This window comes from Atheta coriaria, unplaced genomic scaffold (assembly GCF_025399875.1).
Source record: "Atheta coriaria isolate IRGN ID8LTWV9N9 unplaced genomic scaffold, Caltech_Dcor_3.1 hic_scaffold_4_pilon, whole genome shotgun sequence".
Lineage (NCBI taxonomy): Eukaryota > Metazoa > Arthropoda > Insecta > Coleoptera > Staphylinidae > Dalotia > Dalotia coriaria.
In genome coordinates, this window is record NW_027045446.1 from 9,719,273 (window position 1) to 9,745,862 (window position 26,590).

Genomic DNA, 26,590 nt, shown 5'->3' on the forward strand with positions numbered 1-26,590 from the left:
CTGAGACGTGCGTAAACAGCGCCGAAAACTTGTGCAGAGGACATAGTATCTACCTCTAGCGGTTATCTTACAAAATGAATTCAATGCCAGAATACATATTTTACTACATACAAACTAAATCATGTATCGTATTGCACAAAACTTTTAACATACGGTAAATTATTATCAAAATTCAATATTAAATGTCATCGATTGCTGTTCAAACAAAAATGATTAAAATAGGGCATTTATATGATGTATGGCATAAACTATGAAATATTATTTATAATAATATATTTTTCTATACATAAATCTATAGGTTTACATTCTCTTTAATAGTATTACAACATTAATAGTTATAACGAATATTTACACTGACCATGTTGTTTAAATCATTTTATTTAAATTTATTCTTTATTAGTTTCGTTTTATAATTTGAATTACACGTTAAATATGAATGATTTTCACGGCAATAACTTAGCGTTATTTTTAATTGGTTTTGTCAATTTATATGCATTTATTTTTGGCACTCGTTTAGTGTTGTTCACACAGTAATTCAGTAATACACTTAAACCAAATTCGACCATGATTTGGGTAATAAATTTATATTGTCGCCATTTATATTAAATATTTTAGTTCCAACGTTCGATAAATTTTCTTTCTTTTCACCTTTGCTCGTTTGCGATTTGATTCATTATGAATTTCAAACAGTCGTAGTTTTTAACAACATCTAGCAAATATAAATCAGAACAACATTTTCGTAGAACAGTTCGTTTGTTTTTCTTTATATAAATTCTGGATATGTGTAGGCAAAAAAAGTGTTTTGTTTTGATTAAGACTTCTAGGAAGAGTAACATGAGAAATATTAGTTCTTCATAAAATATCTATCTGGTTCTCTATACACATTGCTATAACAATAATATCATTCTCTAGAACGAAGATCAAATGTTTGCACATTCAAATTGGGAAATAAATCATAATCAGAATCGATATGACATTGTTCCATGAAAGTTTTAAGAGATTGTTTTCTGATCTAAATATATTTTGAAGCGTGGGGCAGACACTGAGTTGAATAAACATTTAAAATTCTAAAATATTCGATTTTGCTATCAGGGCAAGTCTTGCAAGAGAATAGCGTAAATGTGCGCGTGGAAGATTAATTGCGTTGTAATTTTTTGGTCGGTGGGAATGTTCACCGGCAAATCCACAATGAAATTTTTATTGGCCCACGCAGTGCAATTGCGTGTCACCGTTGGAGCACGAGATGAAATGCTCTCTTAAAATGTATGCCTATTGATTAAGTAAATATTTGTTTCCACCCGGCGCTCGAAAATTTCCGAAACGTTTGCGCCGTTCGCAATGCCGAAAGCGCATAATTGCAAATTTGATTGAAACCCTGCTGGAGGCGGGGGTAGCAAATTTGCATGCGATTCATATAATACCCTAGATCACAGCTGCATTCGACTTATTCCGCTTTGCATTTTTGCCGCATTTCAGCGGAGCGCGCTGAAGACTTACGGTTATCGATGGCGAGACGATCGCAAGCAAATATCGTGCGTTTCACACCTCAGCGACGACGCTATAGATTTTAAGATTTGGTTGGCTGGCTTATATTTGTTTTTTTGGTCGATGATGAGCGAGCAGTCGACGTTCATGTCCACGACGGCGGTGGACGAGCGCCGACCGGCGAACGTCAGAAGGACGAATCGAAAACCGCCATCGAAGTCGAAATGTCACCGTCCATTTGGCAACACTCGAGGAATTCGTCCAGCGTCACGACACCATCTTGGTTTTTATCCATTTTCTACATTGGTTCCATCATAAATATACCTCACAATGCGATGATTTCAATATTTACCTGAAAAATTTTATCGACTTTTTCCTTGACAGTGTCTTCTTCGATGCTCGGCTCGGCCAGCTTGCCCATAAGTTCGTATACGGCAGTGACAATGTCGGTCATTTCTTCTTTCGTAATGCAGCCGTCCCCGTTGATGTCATACAATGTGAATGCCCAGCGAAGTTTCTCCTCCAGTGAACCACGCGAGAGGATGGATAAATTTTGCACGAAATCCTACAAAAATAAACATTTGATTATTGAACCAAATTAAACGTTTGATGATTTGCTCACCTCAAAACTTATGAGGCCGCTATGATCTTGATCCAGTGTATTGAAGACGTAGTGGGCATATTGGCTGGAATTAGCTAAAACAATAAATAAAACAGATTTATACTTAACTTTATTGCGTGCACCTAATTTGTAAATTTGTAAATCAATATCTTAAGTTGAAAATAATTGGTTTAGCCCAAGTGGAAAGTTTTCTAAAGTCGATTACGTGAATGTACTTGCTCTCGCATTTCAGTGAAGTGAACTATTTAATTGGAAATCGCAATTAAAAGTTCCAGTTTCACCTGGAACGTCAATGATCATTAGAATTTGTTATCGGCGCGAAGAAACAGGTAATTGGGAGTAAAATACATGGAGTAAACTTTCCCAACAACATATTCTTGTGTAACTCCTTTATCTTAGAGACTTAGAGTGTCGCAGAACAAATTATTTCCGAGTTGGTTGAATGAATACAGTTAACTGCCATACAGTACATATACGCTGGTTGAGTCGGCACTAGATTGCAGAATCGATTGTTGCCTTGGCAACAAAAATGTCATGAACTCAAATGCGAATAAATACGACAAACGTAAAAATAAATAAATTTTAGTACGTATCAAAACAGCGTTCGTTGCCGTCATGACAGTTTACTATCAATTCGCACGAATTAATTATGTATTAATGAGTATTCGCGAAAGTAATTAGCGCGTTTCATGAATTTAATTAATCATTAGCCATATAATTTATTCAATGCCTAAAGGAAATGTTAATTTTGTGAACAAACATGATTAGTTTTATTATTAATTGATAAACACAAAAATAAAAAATCAACGGCTGTGAAAGGTCGCATTGTTTCAATTCTTCAATGCGCATCCCTTGGTATTTCATATCTTGCTCATTTTTCGCCTCAACATTCCAGGACATGTCGCATCAGAGACGGGAAAATCAAATTTAAAATAGACATAAATCGACACGGAACGAAACATATTACTTTCAACGTTTGCCAGTCGTGTCGGAAATCTTTTATTTGGAAATCTCGGCGCAAACCAGCCGGAAAACGTGTGTTTGCGTTGGATTAGAAAATACATTTCGACGATACATAATTCATGAATGTTTTTCAAGTTTGGAACAGATGGCAACTTATTCTCTACACCCATTGCGGAATACAATCGACTAGAAAAACATTATAGCTCTGTTGCTTTGATTTCAACCAATTCACTTGTTGATTGTGATTTGCACATATCGAAAGGTCACAAATAATTATATTAAGTTATGCAGTGTATCTATCAAATTCATTTGACCGCGAAAGGAAACAAGTTCAAAACGATCCGATAGAAAAACATAACTGACAAGAAAAATAAACACAGTGCACCGTTTCCCGCAAACATGTAATTCCAAATTCATGAAAATCAAATTATCACTAGCAAAATCAAACCTGTAATAATAAACGCAGCATTTATTTGTTAAGCGGCTTTTATGTTGCAGTTAATTTTCGATGCCAGTGCAAAATATTACTGACACATTTACGTCTGGAGCATCTGTATTTAAATTCTGCTAAAATAAACAAAACGGCTGCATGTAACGTAAATATGATGATTTTAAGTTCTTTGTTTAAGCAAATTGTTTAATCATTTACAGACCTCAAGCAAATATTATTGAAGTCAGCTAGATGTAGAGTTAAGTATATTCCGTGATAAAAAGCAAAACTATTTTTAGTCAAATTGATTTATACGAAATATCCATTCCGCCTTTTAGCAAATGAATTAAACCATTCGCACTCCTCGCATTGCTATAAATAACACGCAAATAAAAAAACCGTATCATCGCATAAAAGCCACACACGCTCTCGTTGCGTTTTGCATTATTAATCACACTTTTATTCGATCATATCGGGAGCGCCAGTGAAATTGTTATTACATTGATATGCGAAAGGTGTCCCAAGATAAAGCCCCACACGAACAAAACTTTCAGGAATCATCCATTTACCTGCGTTATTTATCACTGATATTGATTTTCTACATTTAGACAATGAGATTAAAGTACTGACCTCCTTGTGGAAAGAACTGCGCGTAAATCATCTTGAAGGTGTCTTCTTTGACGACACCCGTCGGACATTCGGCTTTGAATCCGCGATAAATGCGTTTGATTTCTGCCTGCGTGAAACGCGTCGCCTTGCAGAGTGATTCTAAACTGTCGGGTCGATATCGCGGCGGTGTTTCCAAATCTTCTAATTCGGAATCTGAAACAAGAAAAGCCAATCAGTATTTGTAATAAATATAGATGGGTAATATAATTAACTAGCTGTATCCTGAGTATAATTTATACAATAATTTGTTAATCAAGAGACTATTAGCAATATTATCCCTGGAGTGATAAGCGATCATTCATTAGTTGACACAGGAGAAGCTGGATGGAATTCCGAATTGATTCTCAGTTCTGATTGATTAAACACACCGACCGAAGCGATAGAAGCGTCTCAGCGTCCATCTGCCCGGGAAGCACGCGCTCATCGATAATCCCGCTGTGTGACTAGCTAGACACTAGACACGATCAGGTTGTAGATTTGTACTACAACTACAAGTAGGCACTATTCCCTGGTTTGGCGTGCGTCAAGTGGGGAAAACTCATATTTTTACCTAGCGCTGACTTCACACCGGTCCAGGCCTCACGCACATAGTTGAACACGCGTCGGATGAGCGGCCGCCGACGATGGCGATGATGATGATGGTGCTCCTGCTCCTCCTGATCGTCCTGGCGTTCGGGGTCTTGTGCGACGGCGTCCGGTTGCGGCTGTGGCCTGCCTGGATCCGGTTGTACTGGCGAACTCGAGCGTGCTTCCAGCGGTTGTTGTGGATGCGGCTGCTGATGCGGCGGCTGTCGTTGCACCATCGGGTACATCATGCGTCCGGCCGCATCGCCGCGCCGGTGTCGCGCCACGACGCGAAGACACGCAACGCCACTCAGCACACGATCATCATCGTTCGATCTCAGGCAGGCACATATTATTGCATGGTGTTAGAGATTCCACAATATCAAATCGAGATTAATGGCGGTTAGTGTTGTTAAGCATCGGCAGTTGGTTAAACAATCTGCAACACAAAACAACTCGAATTTATTCACTCGTGCAATTTAACAAAATTAAGAAGCGCGTTGGAAATCATGTAAATATTTAATTATAACGCGTCGCGTTAGTTCACACGGACTAACTGATATGTACTGACACACAACTCACTGATAAAAACATACAATCTGCAGCACGTAGTCTTGCGATTTCACACAGCCACGTGTGTCACTATTGAACCGAATGTAAACTTACTGATACAAACAAACAAACCAGCTACACGCCGAGTGTGAACTCACACAGACGCGGTTGTCGTCATACAACTCTCGCAAACGCACTGATAATCTATCAAACATCGAACTACGATTCTCGGCTTCGAATTTAATCTGAATAAGTATATAGTAGAGCTATCTATGATCACATAATAGACTTAGATTTAAGTATGATTACATTCACGCGCAGCTTATATCTACTTTACAAATTAATTCGATCGTAAATTTAAAAGCTACCTATATCAAAATATAATCATAGGAATTATTTAGTTTTATAGTAATGGAATTAGTGAGGTCTCTTTGGTCCTATTGTACTTTATACAACTATCGTTCTGGTTTGATGTGAGTAACTTTAAACAGCTCAAAGCCTATTACATGACACGCAGACTCATTGATATTAACAAACAACTAATTAAAACTAATACTGTTCCTGTTAGTTTGTTTTGCATTGTGCTACTAACTAAATATACAATAAATTTGTAATATAATTTCTTCAAAAGTCGAATTGATGTTAAATTCTATGTTTATGTGTATTAATATATTAAAAATTCATTTGTTTTCAGTATCTTATTAGGTAAGTAACTGACATTTTCATCTTTGTTTAAAAAAATATTTTTAAGCAACTATTAACGAAATTTGATGACAATAAATCAAAATTTATTCCGATTTGTTGATGTTTTGAATGCCAATGACAAAGAAATACTTAAAACACGTTCTAATCGCAACAATATAAAATTTAAACATAAGTAAGATGCACGCAGCGCAAATAAAAACATACAAACATTCATTTTTATTGATATAGATAATCACATAACTTGACCCACATTCCACCCAAGTCTACAACAATGTGTGCTGCACCCATACTGCGGAACATTGTCCAGTGCGGAAACAAGATTTCGATTATGCATATTCAGATAAACCCTTCCTTCCCAGTAATCCAAGGAATGCTGCCAGCAAACTATGTCGATACAGCAAACACAAGACCAACACAATTTCAGCACGTTCAAATGTTCGCTCAAAAATATAACAAGTTTGTACATCTGCAATGACGAGTGTATATCTCGACGTCGCCGCCAGTCAAGAGGTCGAAACATCAAGGGACACATGCTTGCTTCATCATCGTCGGCACGGTTTAGCGACGAAATATACTTGCTTCGAGTATCAGTGCATGTTTGATGTCAGCGCTCAATTTGCATAAACGTGTGCGCACATATATTTCATGTTGCCCGGGTGCCCCGGCTTGCTCTGGCACGTTTTTTATTTGCGCAAGTGAATAATTCAGTTAACAGCAATTCGCACGTATCTGCCCTCCGGCCCTGGTGCCCTGCTCTGCAGCGAGCTGACAAATATTATTTTTCCACGCATATGTTTTAATATCGGTTTAAATTTAGAAAATTTGAACGCTGTGACAAAGCTTTTGCCTGCAAATTATTCGACTATGCGATGGACTTCTATGTTGGCAACTGTACAAAGAAACCTCTCAATCAAGATGCGAATAGCTAGTTATAAGGTAAAAGGTCATGCACAGAAAGAGCTTTTTGCGTTTCACAAAGAGCACTTCGACGAATATGGTAATGAAGCTATCGCCCGGCACGGCGTGCTAGCACAATCGCTTGATATTCATGATTTCCATTGCGTCCTTGTGCCATTCGGCCACTAGTTCATTTGTTCATACGCTTCGTTATAATTTTCATACGTTCATCAAACGAATATATTCTATTTCAATAACATAATGACGCGTTACTTGCATGAATATCCAGCAACACTGTCGCCATTAACATTTTTAATGATGTGATTTACTAGCGCAAAACACTTTGGTGCAAGCTAAATAATAGTCGTGCCTTAAGCGGCACATATATTTTACTTCTATAGGATAAAGTAAATTCTCGTGCAGTACACCTACTTCAGGTGAAACCACCGGGAGTGCACTGCAGCAGGTCGTAACTTTTCAATCTGGCAAGTGTAAAGCATAGTTTCTGACCGAACAACGTCAAAGACAACGTCGCTTTCGCGGCTCGTAAAATATTTTTAGGACTTTATCATTCCTCGGGTGATATTGTAGTGTCGCACGTCGAGGGAGTTGTCTTTTACGACAGTTGCGGTTAACCTTGGCGCAAAGACAACATTTTAGTCACTGCGATCCTTAAAAGTACGCCCACAGTTTATAATTGAATATTAATTACAAACTAGGATGGTGCTTTGACAATGTGTGGTTATTGTTTTTTTATGTGGCACATAGTCGCAGATGATATTCCTTTGTCAAATGTTTGTAAAAAGGTTTTTTTGTTAAATAAGCACGCGGATTACAACATGCGGACGAATGCGCCGCAGGATGAAACGAAAAAACATCCAGTTGGAAATGAACACTGCTCAGTCCAGGGTTAGTCCGGGTCAGAAGGACGTCAGGACGATAAGCGCGATGGCGTGTAATAACTCCCAATGGGAATAACCGGCGAGGACTAATAACCATCCTCGCGTCGTAATAAAATATAGTCGTCTAAATACTGCATTTTCAAAAAAATGACACAAAATTAAATCCGCGAGTGAAATTTTTCGAAATTCAGCAAAATGAGACAGGCAATTGACATTTTTTCAATTAATAATATCGCAAGATTCAAAAGGCTAAAGAGTTTGAATACAAAGTTGCGATAACTCCAATGATTCAATCAAAAGTTAGCGCATTGTGCTTCAGACAGTCGAGAGTTTCAGTTTCAGTTTCGCTTTCCTGTCTTCATGCCGCTTCATTTGTGGCTCATAGGAAAATAATTATGCAAGTAATTTGAACTTTTGCAGCGCCGGCGCAAGTTGTTTTTAACTTAGTTACGACAACTTTACAGCACAACCTGCGCAACCTAAACACACACACACCCAGCCGATACTAGACACTTATTTATTTTGCATTGCCTGCCATTTCATCCGAGCCAATTTGGTAGTTTAATGTAAAACGTCGAAGGGAAGGTGAGTGCTGTTTGATGCGGAAGGACGCAGGAAGCAAGGCATCCGTTGACGCTACTCTCTCGTTACGCGACATCGCACCACATCAAAGCGTAATGCGCTGAGCACGCGAATGTGTTCCATCAATTTATCGATTGTTCTTGTTGTAGCCGCAACTGGCACATAAGTGAAACTTTACTTAAGTGCATGTGCCAAACATGTCAATTGCATTTATGAATTAATACTGGTCAATTTCTTAAGATTAAGCGCATTTTTAACCCAAAAAAATTTTAATCTCAACTTACGCGTGACACATGTTTTAAACATGTGTAACTACGTGGAACTATGCGAAACTCGGCGTTTTAGGATGATTTATGCGCAGAGGTAAAGTTTACGTCTCGGTCGTTTGCCGTAGGCAAGTGGAAAACCACACGCTGGCAACGACACGCCGCACAAAACGATATAATTTTAATTAACATTTTATAATTATGCTCTCTACTATACAACGACGCCTCAGTTCAGTTGCGTGCCTTGTGCACTCGCAATTACTTGTTTAATAGAAAATCTCTCATTAAGGGTGAGAAAATCACAACTCCTTTGTGATTATATAAATTAATAGTCCTTAAGATATTTTACCCTTTTTGTAAAAAGTTAGAAATGAATAATGAAAGTCTTTACGCAAATAAAAAGCGTAGAGAAACGTAACGAAAATAGAAAACCTTCAGTGTTTGTCGTCATAAATACGCAGCGCGATGAGTCGGTGGAAAACCGCAGAAGACGTCGGAAGTACTCGCACGGCGGGCTGGCGAACCGGTAGTCCTTCATTAATCCGAGCCATTGTGTAAGTTTCACGACGCTCCGTGACGCTTTTCCGCGCGGAGCTCATCGAACAAAACTGCGAGCGAGACGCGACTAAACGTAACGCACGAATGTATTATGTAAATACGCGTCCGCTGAATAGCTGGCTGCCTACATTGAGAACTACGAAAATGTCCGCGCTAACGACAGTGACCAAGGCAAAAAACAAACTTATAAATCTTTAGGAAATTAACTGTTCGTTACGAACGCATGTGGAAAATGTTGAATCATTGACCAACCTATAAATAATTACATGTTTCATTATCCAACTTTATAAACAACTTTTCCAACAAATTGTGAATTAATTATATTTGTACTTTTTATCATTTACAGAACATCTGCGGAAATATTTCACTTGAAAAACACGCTACAACAACAACATTAAACAATAGAGTTTATGATGGCATGACATTTTGTCTACTGCATTTGGTGCATTGCAGAAAAAAGTTTGTTTAAGAATGTTTTGATCCGCTGATCATTTTATTGTATAATTGTGGAGTAAAATGACTATTCGGCACGCATCTACTTGCGTCACCAGCACCGCCCTGCATTAGCACATGAGTACGCTTGTAAATACTAATTATACGTTGCCATCATGCTAATAAACATGATATAAACAAGCCACATGCATCGTGTTGGCCTCATCAATGTGCGAGCATACGATCATTAATCATCATCAGCGAACTTTTGTACTTATAGCTATCTAACAGATAGCCGCGCTGCGCGCAATTATCGTTCAAATTTTATTGCTCTGATGCAGTCCTCGAACAGAGGGTCATAAATCTACGAATGGAATAGAATGAAAAAAAAAAATATGAGTCGTCTTTTTGATACAGAGTTATTACAATTGTTTAAAAAATATTCATGATATGTGTTCATGTTTTGCGTTCTTAAAACATCTGTTTGTTTAAATAGCGTTAATTTTGATCATAGTGGCTTTGTAAACAATTTACCCGCGTAGATTTTAATGAAAGAAAATTAAGAAAATGCATGTTTAGCTATAAAATATCTGTATTTTAATTTAAAGGAACTAGAAATGCTAATAATGTATTTTTTTCCATTTCCTCCTTTAAAATACAAGTTTTTCCTTGGTTTTGAGACACAAAAAGCGGTACTTTAAGCACGGACGGCCAAAGCCGTGACTAAAGTACTTTAGTGACGGGCTTTAGTCACGGCGTCGAACTTGGCTTGAACTTCGACATTTCCTAGTATTGTGCGAGCGAATTTCAAAGATTTAAAACATAGAAGTTCAAATACAAAAGTAGAAGTAGAAAAAATACCGCAAGTATCACGTGGCTCAACGTTGTTTAATGGTTTTTATATAAAACCGTCACAAATAAACACACGCCATATTATTAAGTCAAATTTTTGTACTTATTCTTTTTAATTCCTAAAAAAATAAAATTAAATGAGAATAAAAGTACTTTAAGTCATTATTCAGTCTCATTAAACAAGTATAACGTATATAAATTGTACTTTATAAGATAAAACAAATTACTGATGGCTCCATTCTTTGTGATTGTTGTCACGTTCCGTCTTTCCTTCTTTTTTTTTTCCAGCTGCAAAACTGGAAACAACTAATAAAAAACGCCAATTGACTAATTTCTTAATTTTCTTTTCGGGCGCTTCTTTCTCTTTTGTCGTTTTGTTTTATATCGTCGTATTTTAAAAATGCGTTCGTCTTTGCGACGACGCACAAAAGCATTATCTGCGAATCGCGGTGGTCGGCACGTGAGCTAAATAAATAAAAAGCAGCGCTGGCGCAAAAGAGGACGAACGCAAAGAATATCGTAAAAAGCTATACATTGTGCTCCAGTTCATAGTGCAGCAGCGCACACGCAAATGATTAATAGATTTCCCGGCGCCTCTACAGCGTATTTATCAGTATCAAATATTTTCCGCTAAACTCCGCAAGCAGTGCATTTGTTACAAATAACAATGTGACAAAAACTTATGTAGAAAAGTTTAAAGTTACGTTTTCTTTTTATCTTTATCTTTAAATATGAAAAAAAAAGAAGAATATTCTTGCAGACAGAAAAAGTTTCATTCCAATTTAAATACGATTGGTATGCGAATTGAGATTGAGATGTGGTCGATTTCAATGTTTAAAGAAGGGATGAGTTTAAGGCGATTTGAATTTGCATACAAACTGATCAGATGCACACTTTTGTCAAAGTCAAACGAGCGGATTTTAATATTCAATACGTTAAATCGTCTCTTGAATACGAGAATGAAAAAATGGATTTACTCGAATATAGTTCACAAAGTTTTAAAGCTGCTGGCGGTAGAATACAAGTGGAATTTGTGCAATTTTAAGTAAAATAATGTTGTATATAATATGCCAGCGCAGTCAACATTCTTAACGTATCCAGACACGTTTGAATTATTGCATTCCATCGTCGTAATCTTCTTTCTTGTCGCTCTAGTTAATTATTATGAGAGTAGGCGAAAAAACACTGTGTGCATTATGGTCGACAAAGAAGGTCGACTAGCGTTGGCTACAAACAAGGATGTAGGCGATGGCGATGCGCCGAGAACGTTAACACAAAGCTTGATTTACATCCTTAATTAAATTAACACACAACGCAACAAGACAAGGATCTCGTGTTGGATGCAAATGACAGCTACTATTCTTCATGGTATTAGTATTAGATAAAACGCAGAAGAAGTAGAAGCAACAATTTTTGTTTTCTTTCGTATAATTTGGAAGATATAGAGGAAATAAATACGAGCCACCTGTTAGACTTGGAAAGTTTTGGTACTCGCACGCGCTGTGCTAACATATTGACTGCGTCTTGGCGATGTGGGTCGGTCGCAAACATCGAACTTACGTGAAAGATATGTATTTATGTGCCACTTGTTTGCGTGCTGTTGCCGTGCCTGTTTGGTTTGTAATAATGTTCATCACCGGCCACCATTGGGCCGGGTAACGTGTGTGTGTGATCGGAGGCAATATGCGGTAATATCACAATCAGTCGGTGCGGACGCGGCGTTCTGGAGCAGCGTTTTGGTGGGACTGCCGCCGTCGGCGACGACGCCGCCGCCACCGCTGCCGCCGCCACCACCGCCGCGCGTCGTCTGCCACACAGCCGGCTGCTAAGCAACAGAGAGCAACCACGCCTCGGCGGCTCACATATTGCGCGTCTGCATGCCGTTCGCTTTATCACTTTCAAAATCATCGCACAAATTAATTCAATACTCACACGCATGAATAGACATTTTAATTCTATTCTTTTTCATCACCGGATTGTAGTCTTGCATGGAATATTCCCGACTGTATAATGAATGAATCTTAGATAAATTACGCGGCAGTTATGCGATGTCACATGCAGATTATTGCCAAGTGTGCAGTCGATTCGCTCACTTAAAAATACTCCAGCCGACTGTGTAGAGGCGTCGATGGTGGAGGCGACGGCAGAGGGCCAATGCGGTGATGAAGTGGCCGCTGCTATTGATTGAATTTATGTTTTAAGTGTGCTCGTGATTGCACGTAACGGCTCGTCAGCGTCAGCAAATTGGCACGGCCGACCACTCGGGAAGAAAAGACCTCAGAAAGATGAACATGAACGCAAGGTGACGTGAGCCAAGTCCCCGCAAGTCCAAGTCGTTCTCAACCAAGCGGGCGCACGTTACTTCCGCACGTTTTATTGACAATTCGCACGTACTGCAATTACGGCGTGCATGTACCGACTTAAATCAGGTCACACTTACTTTTATTACACAATCAGACAAAACTTACGCAAAGAATCATTAAAACAAAAATAATATCTATACATTTTGTTAAACTAAAAACGAAAAATTCCACGCGTGCAAAATTAAACATCTTGAGGGTTTTCGACCCGTACGACCGGTGAAATATTTAAGGCACGTCGAGGGACTTCAAGCTCGCTACACACCGAAGCACCAAGGGTGAAAAGCAGCAGCATTCCTAGCTGTGGTTGTATCTATGCAGAGCGTCTACGCGCGCGTCCTGGAAGAGTACGAGTAGCAAAGTTCGGCAACCGGAATACGAGGAGCATAACGGCGCGCACGACTCAAAGGAGAGGAAACCAGACGAGCGCCGGAGTAGTGAACGGAGACACGCATCGAGAGACTATCGAGCACTTTGCACGTTTTATATTCATAAATGATTCAGATACAATTTCGGCGTCAATGTTAAATAACACGCTACTTAATTTTTTCGCTGCTTTCAGTAGCGAGTCTTAGAAACTTCGTAATATAATGAACGCAAAAAACATCTTGACACAAAGTTATATAAGTAAAAAACGTAGCTAATTTATGCTTTCAAATACTGTACTCGTAAAAGTCGACTGGTTAATTATTCAATAACGTCTTAAAAGAAGCCACCAACCCTTCGCGTAGATGGACGCAAATTATTTACGAGACAATAATACAACTACTAATTAATATTTACGCATAAATTTAACCAAACCGCTGCGATAGGAGCAAACCCTTTGGCAGCTCGCACCCGCTTCTATTATATTAAACAAAGCATTGTATTTGTGCGCTCAGTTTCGCCGCATTGATTGGAAGAGTATTGATATTGTTAGCACAGTGTTGTAGTACACATGCATGCGCTTTGCTCGATTTAATTCGCGCGCGCGTTTGATGAAAAGGAGGCCCCAGACCGCGGAAGTTGTACGATGGAAACATGGTGTTTATATAAACACAACAACTGCATACAAGTTTCACAAGCTTTTTACTTAATAAACCGAATATAACGCGATAATAAACTTACGGCGAATAAAACTTTCGCCGGCAAACGAACGGTAATGAAATTATTCCACTCGAAACTACTAAAGTGAACCCAGCAAGCGCACCGTGAGCGCCAATAATAAATATTATTGCTTTTTCCGACGCTTCCGTCATGCCTTTCCCTTTAAATTAGGTTTTGTTCAATTTAAATTATTGACGTTATTCGCACGGCGCGCGAACAAAATGGTAATATTTCAATATTGACATCACCAAGCGAAAGTAATTATTTTTGTTAATTTAGCCCGGCGGAAAGTTATTAATGCGCTTTTGTAATTGCATTCGCAAGCTGCAAGCAATAAAAAATACTTTGCATCACACGTGCGACTAATCTGCAAGTCGTGTTGTGTTTAGTTAATTAAAATTCACTTTGACAACGCATACAAATAGATAATGCTGGATTCAACATAGTGGACGTGTAAGAATAACTATAATTAGCAACGGACACGATTGGATTTTCTCGTCAAGCATTGTTGTACGTTGTATGCAAAAAAATGCATAAATTTACTGCTGAACTCAGAATATTTAGAAAAAACAAGCGTAGCACGACGACTTTATGGATTTACATTTATTATTTTATAATTGCCGCTGGGAAATGAAGTAGAACTTGATATTGGGGCAGCAACAGCGTAAAAACACATAAAACTGTCCAGTTTGAGTCTTTTTACGAGACAACGCAAAAAATTATCGATGCTAAATTAAAGTGTCACATATTTTTGCACCACAGCGTGAATTTTATGTTGTTATTCCAAAGTATGAGCGTTTTGTCGCGTTGTTGTTTGTTTAAAAGCAGAATTTGCCTTCTTAGACGCAGTGTTACCTACGCGAATATTGCGTTAAATATTTCAGCGCGTAGGAAAGGTGACACGAGCCGGCGACACAAAAACGTCAAAACCCTCTCGGCGCTAAATTTAGCAACACGTTTCCAGCGATGACAACAAAACATTTCGCGCCAACAATGTCGCCGGCAAATTTGATATTTTTGTGCGCTTAACGACAGGTTGCGAACGCGTAAAAACCCCGACAATTGGCAAATCGAAAAAGGATTAAGCGGCGTGCAATTTAATATTCATTTCGATTTTGCATCCGCGGCAACAGAAGTATATACGCAACACGTGCATTGCATTGCACAGCACATTTATATCTGCTATACAACAGTTGCAATGACGGGGATAAAGATTTCCATTCGAAAGCTGGCACTGGCGGATTTGCATTTATCACTAAGCATACAAATCGACAGCTTGAACCTTCCCAGGCACCGGCGCTAAGGCACAGTGCATACCGTTTTGCTTTGAACCTACCCTCGTCGCCGACACCGGCGATGGCAACGTCTCGTTAGCATATCGCTTGTGCACGTGCGCGAAATGCACTAATAAAAGCGAACTGATTTCGGCAAATAAATTAGATTTTCACGGGGCATTAGCGCGGATTTACGGGCGCAAACCATCGAGGTAAACCAATGCTTTTATCACCGCGCTTGAAATTCAATTCAAATTCAATTGATGCCCGGCGATATTACCTATTGATGTCCAATAAAAACAAAATTTAATCACGGTGGACATTGTGATACATTTTGCGTGTTTTCTCATTCAAACTAGCCGGAATAAGCGGAAAAAAATCACTTCAAGGATATAATAATAATAGGATGACTAAGCAGCGGAGGTATTAAACGAATACACATGTTCTTTGCAAAGCTGTGAGTTGTGCGGTGGCTGGGCGCGAGCGATAAACCCAAACGAGCTGAAACGAAAAGCGCGAGGAGCAGCGAAGCTCCAAGCTTGAGTTTCACTTAGGTTCGGCTTTCGTAGGCTGCGCGCCGGGCCGCACGCACGGCGAACACACACGGGGGATGCCAAACGACTGCGAACGACCGAATGTAATCGCATTTGTTGATAAGAGACCTTTTCAGCTTCTGGACCAGGTCCACGTTGGACCATTCGTGTCGGACTCTGTAAAGATACACCGCGACTAGTGTCTTTGATGTCCGAACTTGTTACAAGAAGTACTTGAAAAGCTTCAATTTTTGTTCAATGAAATAAAATTATCACGAAATGGTACATTTGTCTGTTGGTGACATTTCAAACAAAACACTTGTTAATAAAATTCACGTAATTTAATTTAAATTGTGGTCAATTGATTACTGCTGTCGCTGTCGTTTGCATGAAATTGTTACGAGTTTTTCATTTGAAAATTGTGTAAAGCGAATTAAAAGTAAAGCAATAACCAACACGAATGTACACGCAACGCCAGGATCAATAAGTCAAACCCAACGCGGATTTTATTACTAATTGAGGGTGATCGCAAACCACTTGAGCTTCTGAAGCGGGATTAGGTTACTTAAACTACCATAAATCATACGGCGTCTAATTTGCCCCCGCCGAACATCATGTTCGCGTCGTAACTTTTTGCTGTTTTCATTGTGTAATTCCCCACACTTTGCCGAGCTTGTTTTTCGTTTCATTGATTTTAACCCCAAACAAAAATAAAATCGCGCCGCGCGCCCAAATTGAAATTTCTAGATTTTCTCTAAGCTCGTCGCCGTTTCCTAAATGAAAATTTAATGAAGTCAACAGGAAAAAAAAATACAACAGGAAAGTATTATTAGCGGAACAAAATAGGTTTAAAAAAAGTGTGTGCGCTGCAACCTACAACAACTAGGACGTAAGTGTTGAATTATAAATTTAGTTAACTTCGTTTGCTAGGTACGGGGTTTGTCCTCCGTTTTGCTGGTGTAAATTTCAACGTTGGTTACAATGCCGCCGCCACCGCCCCTGGTAAATACAAGTAGCAGGAGGAAAATTGGATTTTTCTAAAAACGTAGCAGGAGCTCAATAAATTCTGTGACAAATTTCACTTTTGTGAGGCCTAAAAAGCGCCGAACAAATGAAGCTTTTCGATTTTCGCTTGCAATTTTAAAACAACACCTCCCAGTGGAAATACACTCACCAAACAACAATCGTGTCAGCTTAATAAAAAAGATATAATAATAAAACTCCTTTGTTTGCACTTTCCGAAACGAAATAAGAGCCAAAGATGTTAATTAAGTGTCGTTACTCTTCCTTTTGGGACACGAGTTCTTTTTCCCGGGGAGTGTTTCTCCTCATCCAGCTTATTTACGTTTGCAAGTCTTTGTAGATTTTTTCGCAACGTCGCAGTGCGCGCTTGATGAATGAAAACTGAAGTAATTTTAAGTGTTGCTTGCTTCCAGCAAGAAGACAAAGAAAATCGTCGTTAGAAATCACAGACGACAAAACTACAAACATAAAACCCTTATAAGAGTTTTAGTTTTTCAAAGCATAAACAACTTTTCTTATATTTCGCTTTATTTAAAGCGGTTTAACACAAATGTTTGCCTTTCACGATATATTTATTATGACATTGTGCAAAGAAGAATGTCTGTCTAGGTTTTCACTAATTTAGAAAGTTATAATGAAAACTGTCCGATGCGCACGCAAAAGTTGTTTCAAAGTCGCCGTCGGCACTCCTTTTTTTTCATCATCCCTATGGTTTCTTCTAAGCTGGGCGCGTAGATTGAGATAGTATAACTGTTCCTTTCGGAGCATTTTGAAGCAATTTGTACGTTTTTGCGGCGTGCCGCACCGCAGGCGGATGGTATTTTCTTAATTTTATTTTAATTTACCTCGGAGATGCTAAGAAAGAACCATTCCTCAAGAGAGTGTGCATAGAAATTAAAAGGAATTCCATTTTCCGTAAAATGTAAGTGTAATTTCCGCAAAGTGAGGAAGCAGAGAACCGCAAGATGGGTAAGTTTTAATTAATAAAACTGCTAAACAAATTTAATAAAATTATTAATCCTTGTTGCGAAACTTCAACCACAAACCGTCGACAAATTCACACTTTGAATGTAAATGCTGCGCGCTTCCGTAATCAAAGTGTAGCGTTTTGAATTGCACAAAAAACTAGTGTCCATCAAACTCAATATAAATTAATGCATTTGTCAATTTGTCAATTTTCGCTTGTTGGATATTTGCTGCAAGGTATATGCTTCGGTGGGTAGGCTGCAAACCGGATGTGGAGTGCGACCGCAAAATCTGCAGCCGCATGTAGCCGGATGATCGATTGTGATTTACGATTTTTGCAAATTTCGACCTGAATTTCAGCGCGACATCAACGCGTATTTTAATGCCATTTGCGATTGACAGCCAACTAATGAAGACAAACAGCCAATAGCGAGCAATTACCATGGACCATGCAAGCGATACATTTGCGTTAGTGCAATATACAACAATTTCTTCTTCATATTCATAGATATCACATAATATATTGTTGTATTGACATAAAAGCTGATTAATCAAGTGTCAATAAAATATTTTTATTCTTATTTTACGATATTGTGATACCACATTGAGCATCCGACAAATCAACCCCTTTTTTCTTCGATTGCAGCGTCTTAATCTACGGACTATTCTCTATAAGATAAGATAGTTAAAACGGAAATCTGAGAGATGAAATTTTTACTCTTAAGAAAAAATGACCGTGGGGGTGCTTGATAAGTTTTATGCCAATGATACTTTTTCGACGATTTTTGATAATTAATATCTCTTAAACTAAAAGAGATAGCAACCAACAAATTGGTGGCTATGATAGATTGGAAAATTCTGTATCTGAAAAAATATAAAATAATTATATTTCCCACAGTAAAAGGTCAAAAAACGCGACTAAAAGTGCTAACAAGTGACATTTTTCAATTTTTGCCCATTTTCTTCAATCGCGAATATCTCGTGAACTAAAAGAGATAATTAAGATCTGATCGCAGCGTCTTAATCTACGGACTATTCTCTATAAGATAGGATAGTTTAAACGGAAATCTGAGAGATGAAATTTTTACTCTTAAGAAAAAAATGACCAAGGGGGGGGTGCTTGATACTTTTTTCGACGATTTTTGATAATTAATATCTCTTAAACTAAAAGAGATAGCAACCAACAAATTGGTGATTATGATAGATTGGAAAATTCTCTATCAGATAAAAATATAAAATAATTATATTTCCAACAGTAAAAGGTCAAAAATCGCCACTAAAAGTACAAAAAAGTGACATTTTTCAATTTTTGCCCATTTTCTTCAATCGCGAATATCTCGTGAACTAAAAGAGATAATTAAGATCTGATCGCAGCGTCTTAATCTACGGACTATTCTCTATAAGATAGGATAGTTTAAACGGAAATCTGAGAGATGAAATTTTTACTCTTAAGAAAAAAATGACCAAGGGGGGGGTGCTTGATACTTTTTTTCGACGATTTTTGATAATTAATATCTCTTAAACTAAAAGAGATAGCAACCAACAAATTGGTGATTATGATAGATTGGAAAATTCTCTATCAGATAAAAATATAAAATAATTATATTTCCAACAGTAAAAGGTCAAAAAACGCGACTAAAAGTGCTAACAAGTGACATTTTTCAATTTTTGCCCATTTTCTTCAATCGCGAATATCTCGTGAACTAAAAGAGATAATTAAGATCTGATCGCAGCGTCTTAATCTACGGACTATTCTCTATAAGATAGGATAGTTTAAACGGAAATTTGAGAGATGAAATTTTTACTCTTAAGAAAAAAATGACCAAGGGGGGGTGCTTGATACTTTTTTTCGACGATTTTTGATAATTAATATCTCTTAAACTAAAAGACATAGCAACCAACAAATTGGTGATTATGATAGATTGGAAAATTCTCTACCAGATAAAAATATAAAATAATTATATTTCCTACAATAAAAGGTCGAAAAACGCGACTAAAAGTGCTAAAAAGTGACATATTTCAATTTTTGCCTATTTTTTTGAATCGCGAATATCTCGTAAAATAAAAGAGATAAATAGGATCCGATCGCAGCGTCTTAATCTACGGACTTTTCTCTATAAGATAGGATAGTTAAAACGGAAATCTGAGAAATGAAATTTTAATTCTTAAGAAAAAATTTGCCTGAGTTCAAATATTGCACCCAAAGGTATCCAGGCATTTTTATCAGAAAGCCGTCGTTGTATTCCGCCATTATAAATCTCAGCACCTCGACAACGGCGCACAGGACAGATACCAAAAGCGAAATGAATAAATAATTTATCAAAAGCCCTTTTCCGCGCATCCAACGAATACTGCAAAACCTTTTGGTTTATCTGTATCTATATCTCTATCAACATCTCGAAATTCTGCGTTTTTTTCTGTTCGGATAACCTTTTCGTTTTGCAACATTACAACCAAACTAAACTTGATTTGTTCTATTAAAAGTTCCTCGTGGATAACAATGAAAAATATCAGGACATGTTTCCAGCCTGAAAAGGCAAGCAAGCAATAATATATAGACGTCTGTAGATAAAAAAGAAAACCAGCTACATTTACGAACGGCCGGAAAAAGTTTTGCGCGCAGCGAAACGTCGAGTTTTATTGCATCGGAGTGGCATACGAGTGGCAGGCGTATTGGCTTCTTGCTCACCTTCGGTTTCGATTTCGAGCTTTTCCAAACTCAAGCGAAAGCATCATTTGATGGACAAAGTTTCAATTGCAAGCAGCATAAAGGAACTTCGCAAATAAGTTAATCAAATTGTAAATGTTCAAAATTAACGTGCGCACGACGATTGGATACGTTCCAGGGAAATAACAGACAAAAAAATTTAAGATTGGTCTGGTTGCTCAATTCCAGACAGACTGGAAAGTTTGTCACCCTTTAAATTACTACGCAAAAAAACACCCAAATTCTTCAGCAGGTCGCTGTACTGCCATCCCTTCTGTCCTATTCGTAGATAGCAAATAACAAATTTACGACCACCTCAAAATTGATAAATTTTTTCGTTAACATTTTTGCTTAGGATTAGTTTGGGTTGGTTTAATCCGCAAACCTGTTTTTGTACATCATTGCCTCCCATTTCACTAATTTTCGTCTGCGCCGAGTTAGAATCACCGAAAATGGCAGCAATTTTCGTTCGGGGAGTGTATTTGTTCCCACATTAGCATGCAGTTGGCGGTTTTGGGTTCTTGCGGTTGGCTCGCTGGCTAAAACGACTAACAATCTGTAACAAATTTAACCTCTCGCCATGGTTATGATAATAGTTTCCGCTATACCGAATTTAGTGAATGTGTCCTTTGATTAATTACGTGTGTAGAATACTCGCCGCAAGTCAATTCAATTCTAAACGCAACGCAACAAAATTTTGACTGAGACGCTAAAATCTAAATTCGATTATTGCTTGTTGAGTTATTTGTTCCTGTTTGTGTTTTGGTACAAGTTGCCGCTGCAGCTTGCGAGACGCTTACGACGGATTGAAAGAAGCCGGCAAACCTAATATTAACGTCGTGTTTGTTTTGGAATTTAATTAAAACTCATAAGTTCGGTTCAGATACGCATCCAGTAGCAGTAGCACCAGCAGCAGCAGGTCGAAGGGTCGGCGAAAATGTATCGGAATTGGCGGTTTGAAAGACGTGCCAGTGGCGGCAGGCTTTATGCGCGAATAACGTAACAACGTTAAGCGGCTTGAGTCAACATTGGATTCACGCGGATTTCGAATTCCCCGCGGGTATTTTCAACTTGTACCCTTTTTAACCTCGCCGAATTCAATATCAGTGCCATGACATGTTGTTACCACATGGGTTTCACACCCCAGCGGCGCATAGCACAAAGACGTTTTCGATTGATTCATTTAAAGTCCGATTCTGAATCAAAATCGTTATTTTGTGTTTGTATGCGCCCGGCTGGCAATCATGATGATTGGGAGAGGTGCTCCAATTAAAACCGTCCATCATCTCGATTCGCAGCGCAGAGTTTCGGTACACTAATCTCTGGAAACGCTTCGCAAGTGCGAATGTGTTCGACACAAACACTTTTCTATTATCAATCTATCCCGACCTGCACGCATTCATTATTCTCGGATTTGCCAACTTTTCCAAGCACCACTTCCACATTGTTTTTCAGCTACTTTTCGCAACGCGCAGCATTTTTGTGCTAACTAAGGACCTAATTAAAATGACATTCATCGGAAAAATCAATGTCTCCTCAAGTTTAAATTAAAATCGGAAGCTGACCCGGAGTTTTAATCAAACAGAAACTTGTTCTATACCTTTATATAACTTGACAATTCCAGAGTACTGGCATGTCGGCAAGGTAGGTACATATATAAATATAATGTGACATTGGTTCGACGGGGCACACACAGTGATAAAATAGCAGGACGGTCTGACCGCAATCAACGTCCGACGCCCCGACACGAATCGAAAATAAAAGAGACTCGCTCCACTCTGGATGCAGCAGGACGAACGTGTCACGTTCAGCAGGCCAGTCGTCCGGTGTGTGGCCAGGTGAAATTCGATTTGCATATGCAGATAAACCCGTATGCGAGTAGTGCGGCCAGGAGTGAATACATTTATACTGATATGAAATAAATTGCGGATTTTTTGAGTTTTTATTCGATGAGAATGAGAAATCATCCTTGCGAATAAGCAATCGCGACATAATTATACATACGGTTGGAAAATGCAGTGTGTACGTCGCAGAAAATTCGTTGCGGGGGCGGCGGTGGTTTCGAGTGCTTTTGTTTGCTTTCCGTTTGCGCGTGTGCTCACCGCTCGCAATCATACAGATGAGAATACTCTCATGCAATGCGATGTATATACCTGTGCGCCCGCCATCGGCGGTGGCAGCGGTGGCGGCGGATGTGTGTCATACGTGCAACGCCGCGCAAATTGACCTAAATTAATTTACACCTCGAAAATGCGTCAGCGTGTTTTTGTCGAATGCAGTAATTATCCACGTATAAGACTAGCCAAATATTTACCTGCATGATGAAAATTAGATATTTGACAAAGTAAATTAAATTCGCGTCTATTGAGATAAGAAGTATGCGCGGTGGAGTTAGAGCACAGGTCGTAAAGTTAAAGTTTCCATCTGTGCGCGACGCCGTTTCGTATGCAAAGTTTTTCACTCTTTGGTGTTTTTATTCTCCGGCCATGTTCACCTAACGCGTGTGTAACTCTCGTGTAGATGGCCCTAATATCCATATCAATGGTGCTTTCCTCCACGGAGAAGTTTGCATGAGAATCTGGGCGTATGTTTCTATTACTTTATTTTTTCGTTTTTTCACAGAGCAGAGAAAATGAACAAAAAACATAGAACTACAAACTGTGCGCATGCGCAACATATGCAAATGTAGCATAAATATAATTAGGTCGAATTTAACACACCTTGGAAATGTTATGCTTTATTCATTAGTCAGCCCTAGACGTAAATCATCAAAAACGAACTAATTATTTAGTTTTACTAGACAACTCGTTAGATGGCGCTACTTTATACCCATCATAACCTCAAAAATAACCTAAAAAATGAATAATAATTTACAATATTACATTTTGCGTGTCTGACACGACCACCACAGTATTTTTTGTTCTTTCAGAGTGAAGATAAAGTGTAGAACACAAAATGCCAAATCATCCTATTTATCTCCCCGTCGGGTAATTTTCTCATACGCTTCTACAAGCTGAGAAGTCGTTACCGGAGTGTAACACGTCTAATGCAACAACAAACAACGCGTGCGCCCACGCCAAGCTGCCTCCTGAGAGTCCTGGGATGTGCCCTACTCACGAATATCTTAATAGCGCCGTTAGAGACAACACAATGGCTCGGATAGTGCAGAAACGGATAGATAATGTGCAACTATTTCCTGCGAACACGCGCATCCCGCTGAGTTCCACAGCAGTGAATTAAACTTGCTGAAATTGAAAATTAAGAAGAAATTCGCGCGCGAGGCTGTCAAGAAGTGAAATATTACCTATGTTCTGACGAATAGGTAGGTAGGTAGTACCACGATGCCCAGCATCAAAGGCAGGAAAGCAGCAGGAAGGAAACGCTCGAAGCTCGGCGAAAAGCTTTATTAGCATTATTATCATATGCACAAAGATCGCGCGCAAGCGTGCGAAAGCCGCCGAAATCTTGCCGTCGTCTGATGGCTTTCACTGCGACTCACGCCACCACCACCCTGACTTAATTGCTTTCATTAATTACGATAAGCAGGGTGCAGAAGGGCACCCTATTCCCTTGCATAATTCACTTATTCTCGCCGAGTTATTAAACTTATTGTCATAACTTACGTTTCTTATTAGAATATAAAAAGCGAACGGCGTAATATTCCGCATGCATAAATTGATAACGCATACATAGATTTAAATTGAAAACTGATGGAAAAGCGCTCCAAACTGAATATTTATAAATTCTGCTTCTGGCTGCGCGGGCATCAGAGCTAGGCTTTTTCAATTTTTCAACGCGCATCGAATCAGGAATTGCAAACCGACCGCGATAAACTGAGAGTAAAAAAAAATGAGGGAAAAAAAGAAAAGGAAGCGTTTATTCCGGCGTTCGGAGCGCATTCGTATTTTATTCGCCCGTTCACTCCATTTCCATTCGATTCGCACATCTCATAATACTCAATATTTGTTAGCAAATATTTGCGTGTCGCATGTTTAAACAATTTCGCGGACACGGAATTAAATATTAATAATAAATCAATTTCATGGTCGCATAAAAGTCATATAAACTACGCGTACCTAAACGAACCAAAATGAAAAGGATAATTTATCGCAATTGGAAAATTTTGCAAATAATGAAATTTTACACCTTTATATTTGAATTCATCACTGCAAATGCAAATTTAATCAATGCTTCAGAAAAAAATGCAATTTTATGCGCACAATGCGCACAATCAGCCAACGTTGCAAAATTAATTCATAATTGACGTGCCTAAGCGCAACTAGAGTACAACGAATCAATATTTTGGAATTTCAGCATTCCGCTCTAGACAAAACGGTTTAAAGCTCATCTTCAAGAAAATTTATGTACAAAACTTGAATGTTTTGCATATAAACGACGTAAACCTAGCCACAAAGTAAAAAGAAGAAAAAAAAAGTTATGTTTTCATAACTTTCTTTTTTATTAGGTATATATTCATGCGATGCAACCACGAGGAAAAATACACAACACAAAGTTAGCCACAAAACCCCACGGACCTACGATAAAAGCACTGCTAGTTTTGCATAGGTGAATACAAAAACTTTTCAAAAGTGTCAAAAATGCTGACTAGCATATTCCTTTGTGGTTTTCCATTGTAATATTAATGCAATCAGATTAAAAGCTGGTTGCAACAATATAAACTATGATTTTCGTAACAATTTGCATGATAATACTTTGATTATAATAAAAATTACACAGTAATGTTGTGTTTTCTTTTAATCCGAAAAATTTTCCAGCATGTTTACTTTCTCCACGTTTCGTTCAACATGCACGCGAAATATTATGCGCATTTTTGCTTCCTGCGACGACAAGATACTCGAGTGAAAACAGACACTTGTGATGAAATGATGTGCACTCTCTTTTCTGCTCGCGCATCACGATATGCGACAGGAAGTAAACACACATAGAGACCGTTTCTTCGTTTCGTCAATGGCAACACTTTTACATGTTTTGAGCGTTTATTTTTTGTTTCGCCAAAGAAAGATTATACGTAAATATAAGGCTGGATGAGAAGAATGAGACGTAAAATGAGAAAATAAGGTATGTATCGAAATGAGTCTGCATTGAGCGCAACAACGCAACACAAAAAACGGAAAGAAACGAAAAACACTCTCTTTTTTATTGTACAATAAACAACGGGACTCTTTTAGTCTACGCGCGCGCGGAGTGCCTACGTTGATATAAAGCGCGTGAAGAACTCGCCGAAAAGAAGACTTCTTGCTCTATAAAACAACCATCGATGCTTGCAAATAAATAGGAAAATGTATAAAAGTTGCGCTGTTTTTTTTATCGTACGGCATGCGGAGCAAGTAAATTGACTATCTAACAAGAATGAAATAAAAAATAAAACCATTTGTTTTATGCTTCAATTGTAAAACAAACTCGCTGTCTATTTATATTTTTAAAGACAATATTTTTTTCATCACGACGACGACGAAAAAAACGCCACGTTTTTGTTCATGTTGTTGTTGTTGTTCTTGTTGTTTCTTTTTGTTTTTATGCTCCGGCAGAGTTTATCCTGGAAATTGTACCAATGAATCGTCTGGGAACTGGGATTTCACCAATCCGGAGAAAACTTATTTTCCGACGCTATGATGTAGCTCTGACAAACGGAAGCGACCGACAATAGAAACGAACATCCCGGACATCGACAAACCGAACGCGAAAAACGGAAACTGACGTTGCTTTATCAAAGAAACAAAAGAAGATCCAGAAATAGCAAAAAATTAACTCAAAAATCACCACGACTTTAATTTCACCTGCGATTAAAAGCGTGAAAAGCATTTAAACGCAAATCTGAACAATTTGCATACAAGTTTTGCTGCTTTCGACGCGTCACACAAAGTTGGCGGCTGGCATTTGCTCCTAATAAAAGCTAATATCGTCACGTACACTTAAACGCATTGCCGTTTAGTCACTGACAAGCTGGCGGCGCGCAATCGGCGTGTAAATGCGCGCCAGTGCGTCGCAAAATTTATTCAACCGTACTCGCACACAGCTGCCGCGTGAAGAGACGAGGAGAAGGAATCCATCCACAGCTGACGCCTTTGGAAACAAGATGACTTTTCTGGCGGCGCGTGAAGAGTTTCAGTGTTGCGAAGTTTAAGCGGCGGTTAAGGATCC

At 38.6% G+C, this 26,590-nt stretch overlaps 1 protein-coding gene across 2 annotated transcripts in view; it reads right to left on the bottom strand.

Moving 5' to 3' along the window:
- Nucleotides 1-256: 256 nt before the first annotated feature.
- LOC135790212 (Kv channel-interacting protein 1-like) overlaps nucleotides 257-26,590 on the bottom strand; it is a 32,172-nt gene continuing 5,838 nt past the window's right edge. The window contains exons 2-6 of one of the 2 annotated variants that reach the window (XM_065300291.1): nucleotides 4,720-5,172; nucleotides 4,131-4,322; nucleotides 2,108-2,181; nucleotides 1,838-2,050; nucleotides 257-1,783 (exon numbers count right to left, since the gene is read on the bottom strand). In XM_065300291.1, the coding sequence (XP_065156363.1) occupies nucleotides 1,673-1,783; nucleotides 1,838-2,050; nucleotides 2,108-2,181; nucleotides 4,131-4,322; nucleotides 4,720-4,984 (855 nt within the window). In that variant the 5' untranslated portion in view covers nucleotides 4,985-5,172 and the 3' untranslated portion in view covers nucleotides 257-1,672. The remainder of the gene's footprint in view (nucleotides 1,784-1,837; nucleotides 2,051-2,107; nucleotides 2,182-4,130; nucleotides 4,323-4,719; nucleotides 5,173-26,590) is intronic. The other variant, XM_065300292.1, reaches the window with a different exon arrangement.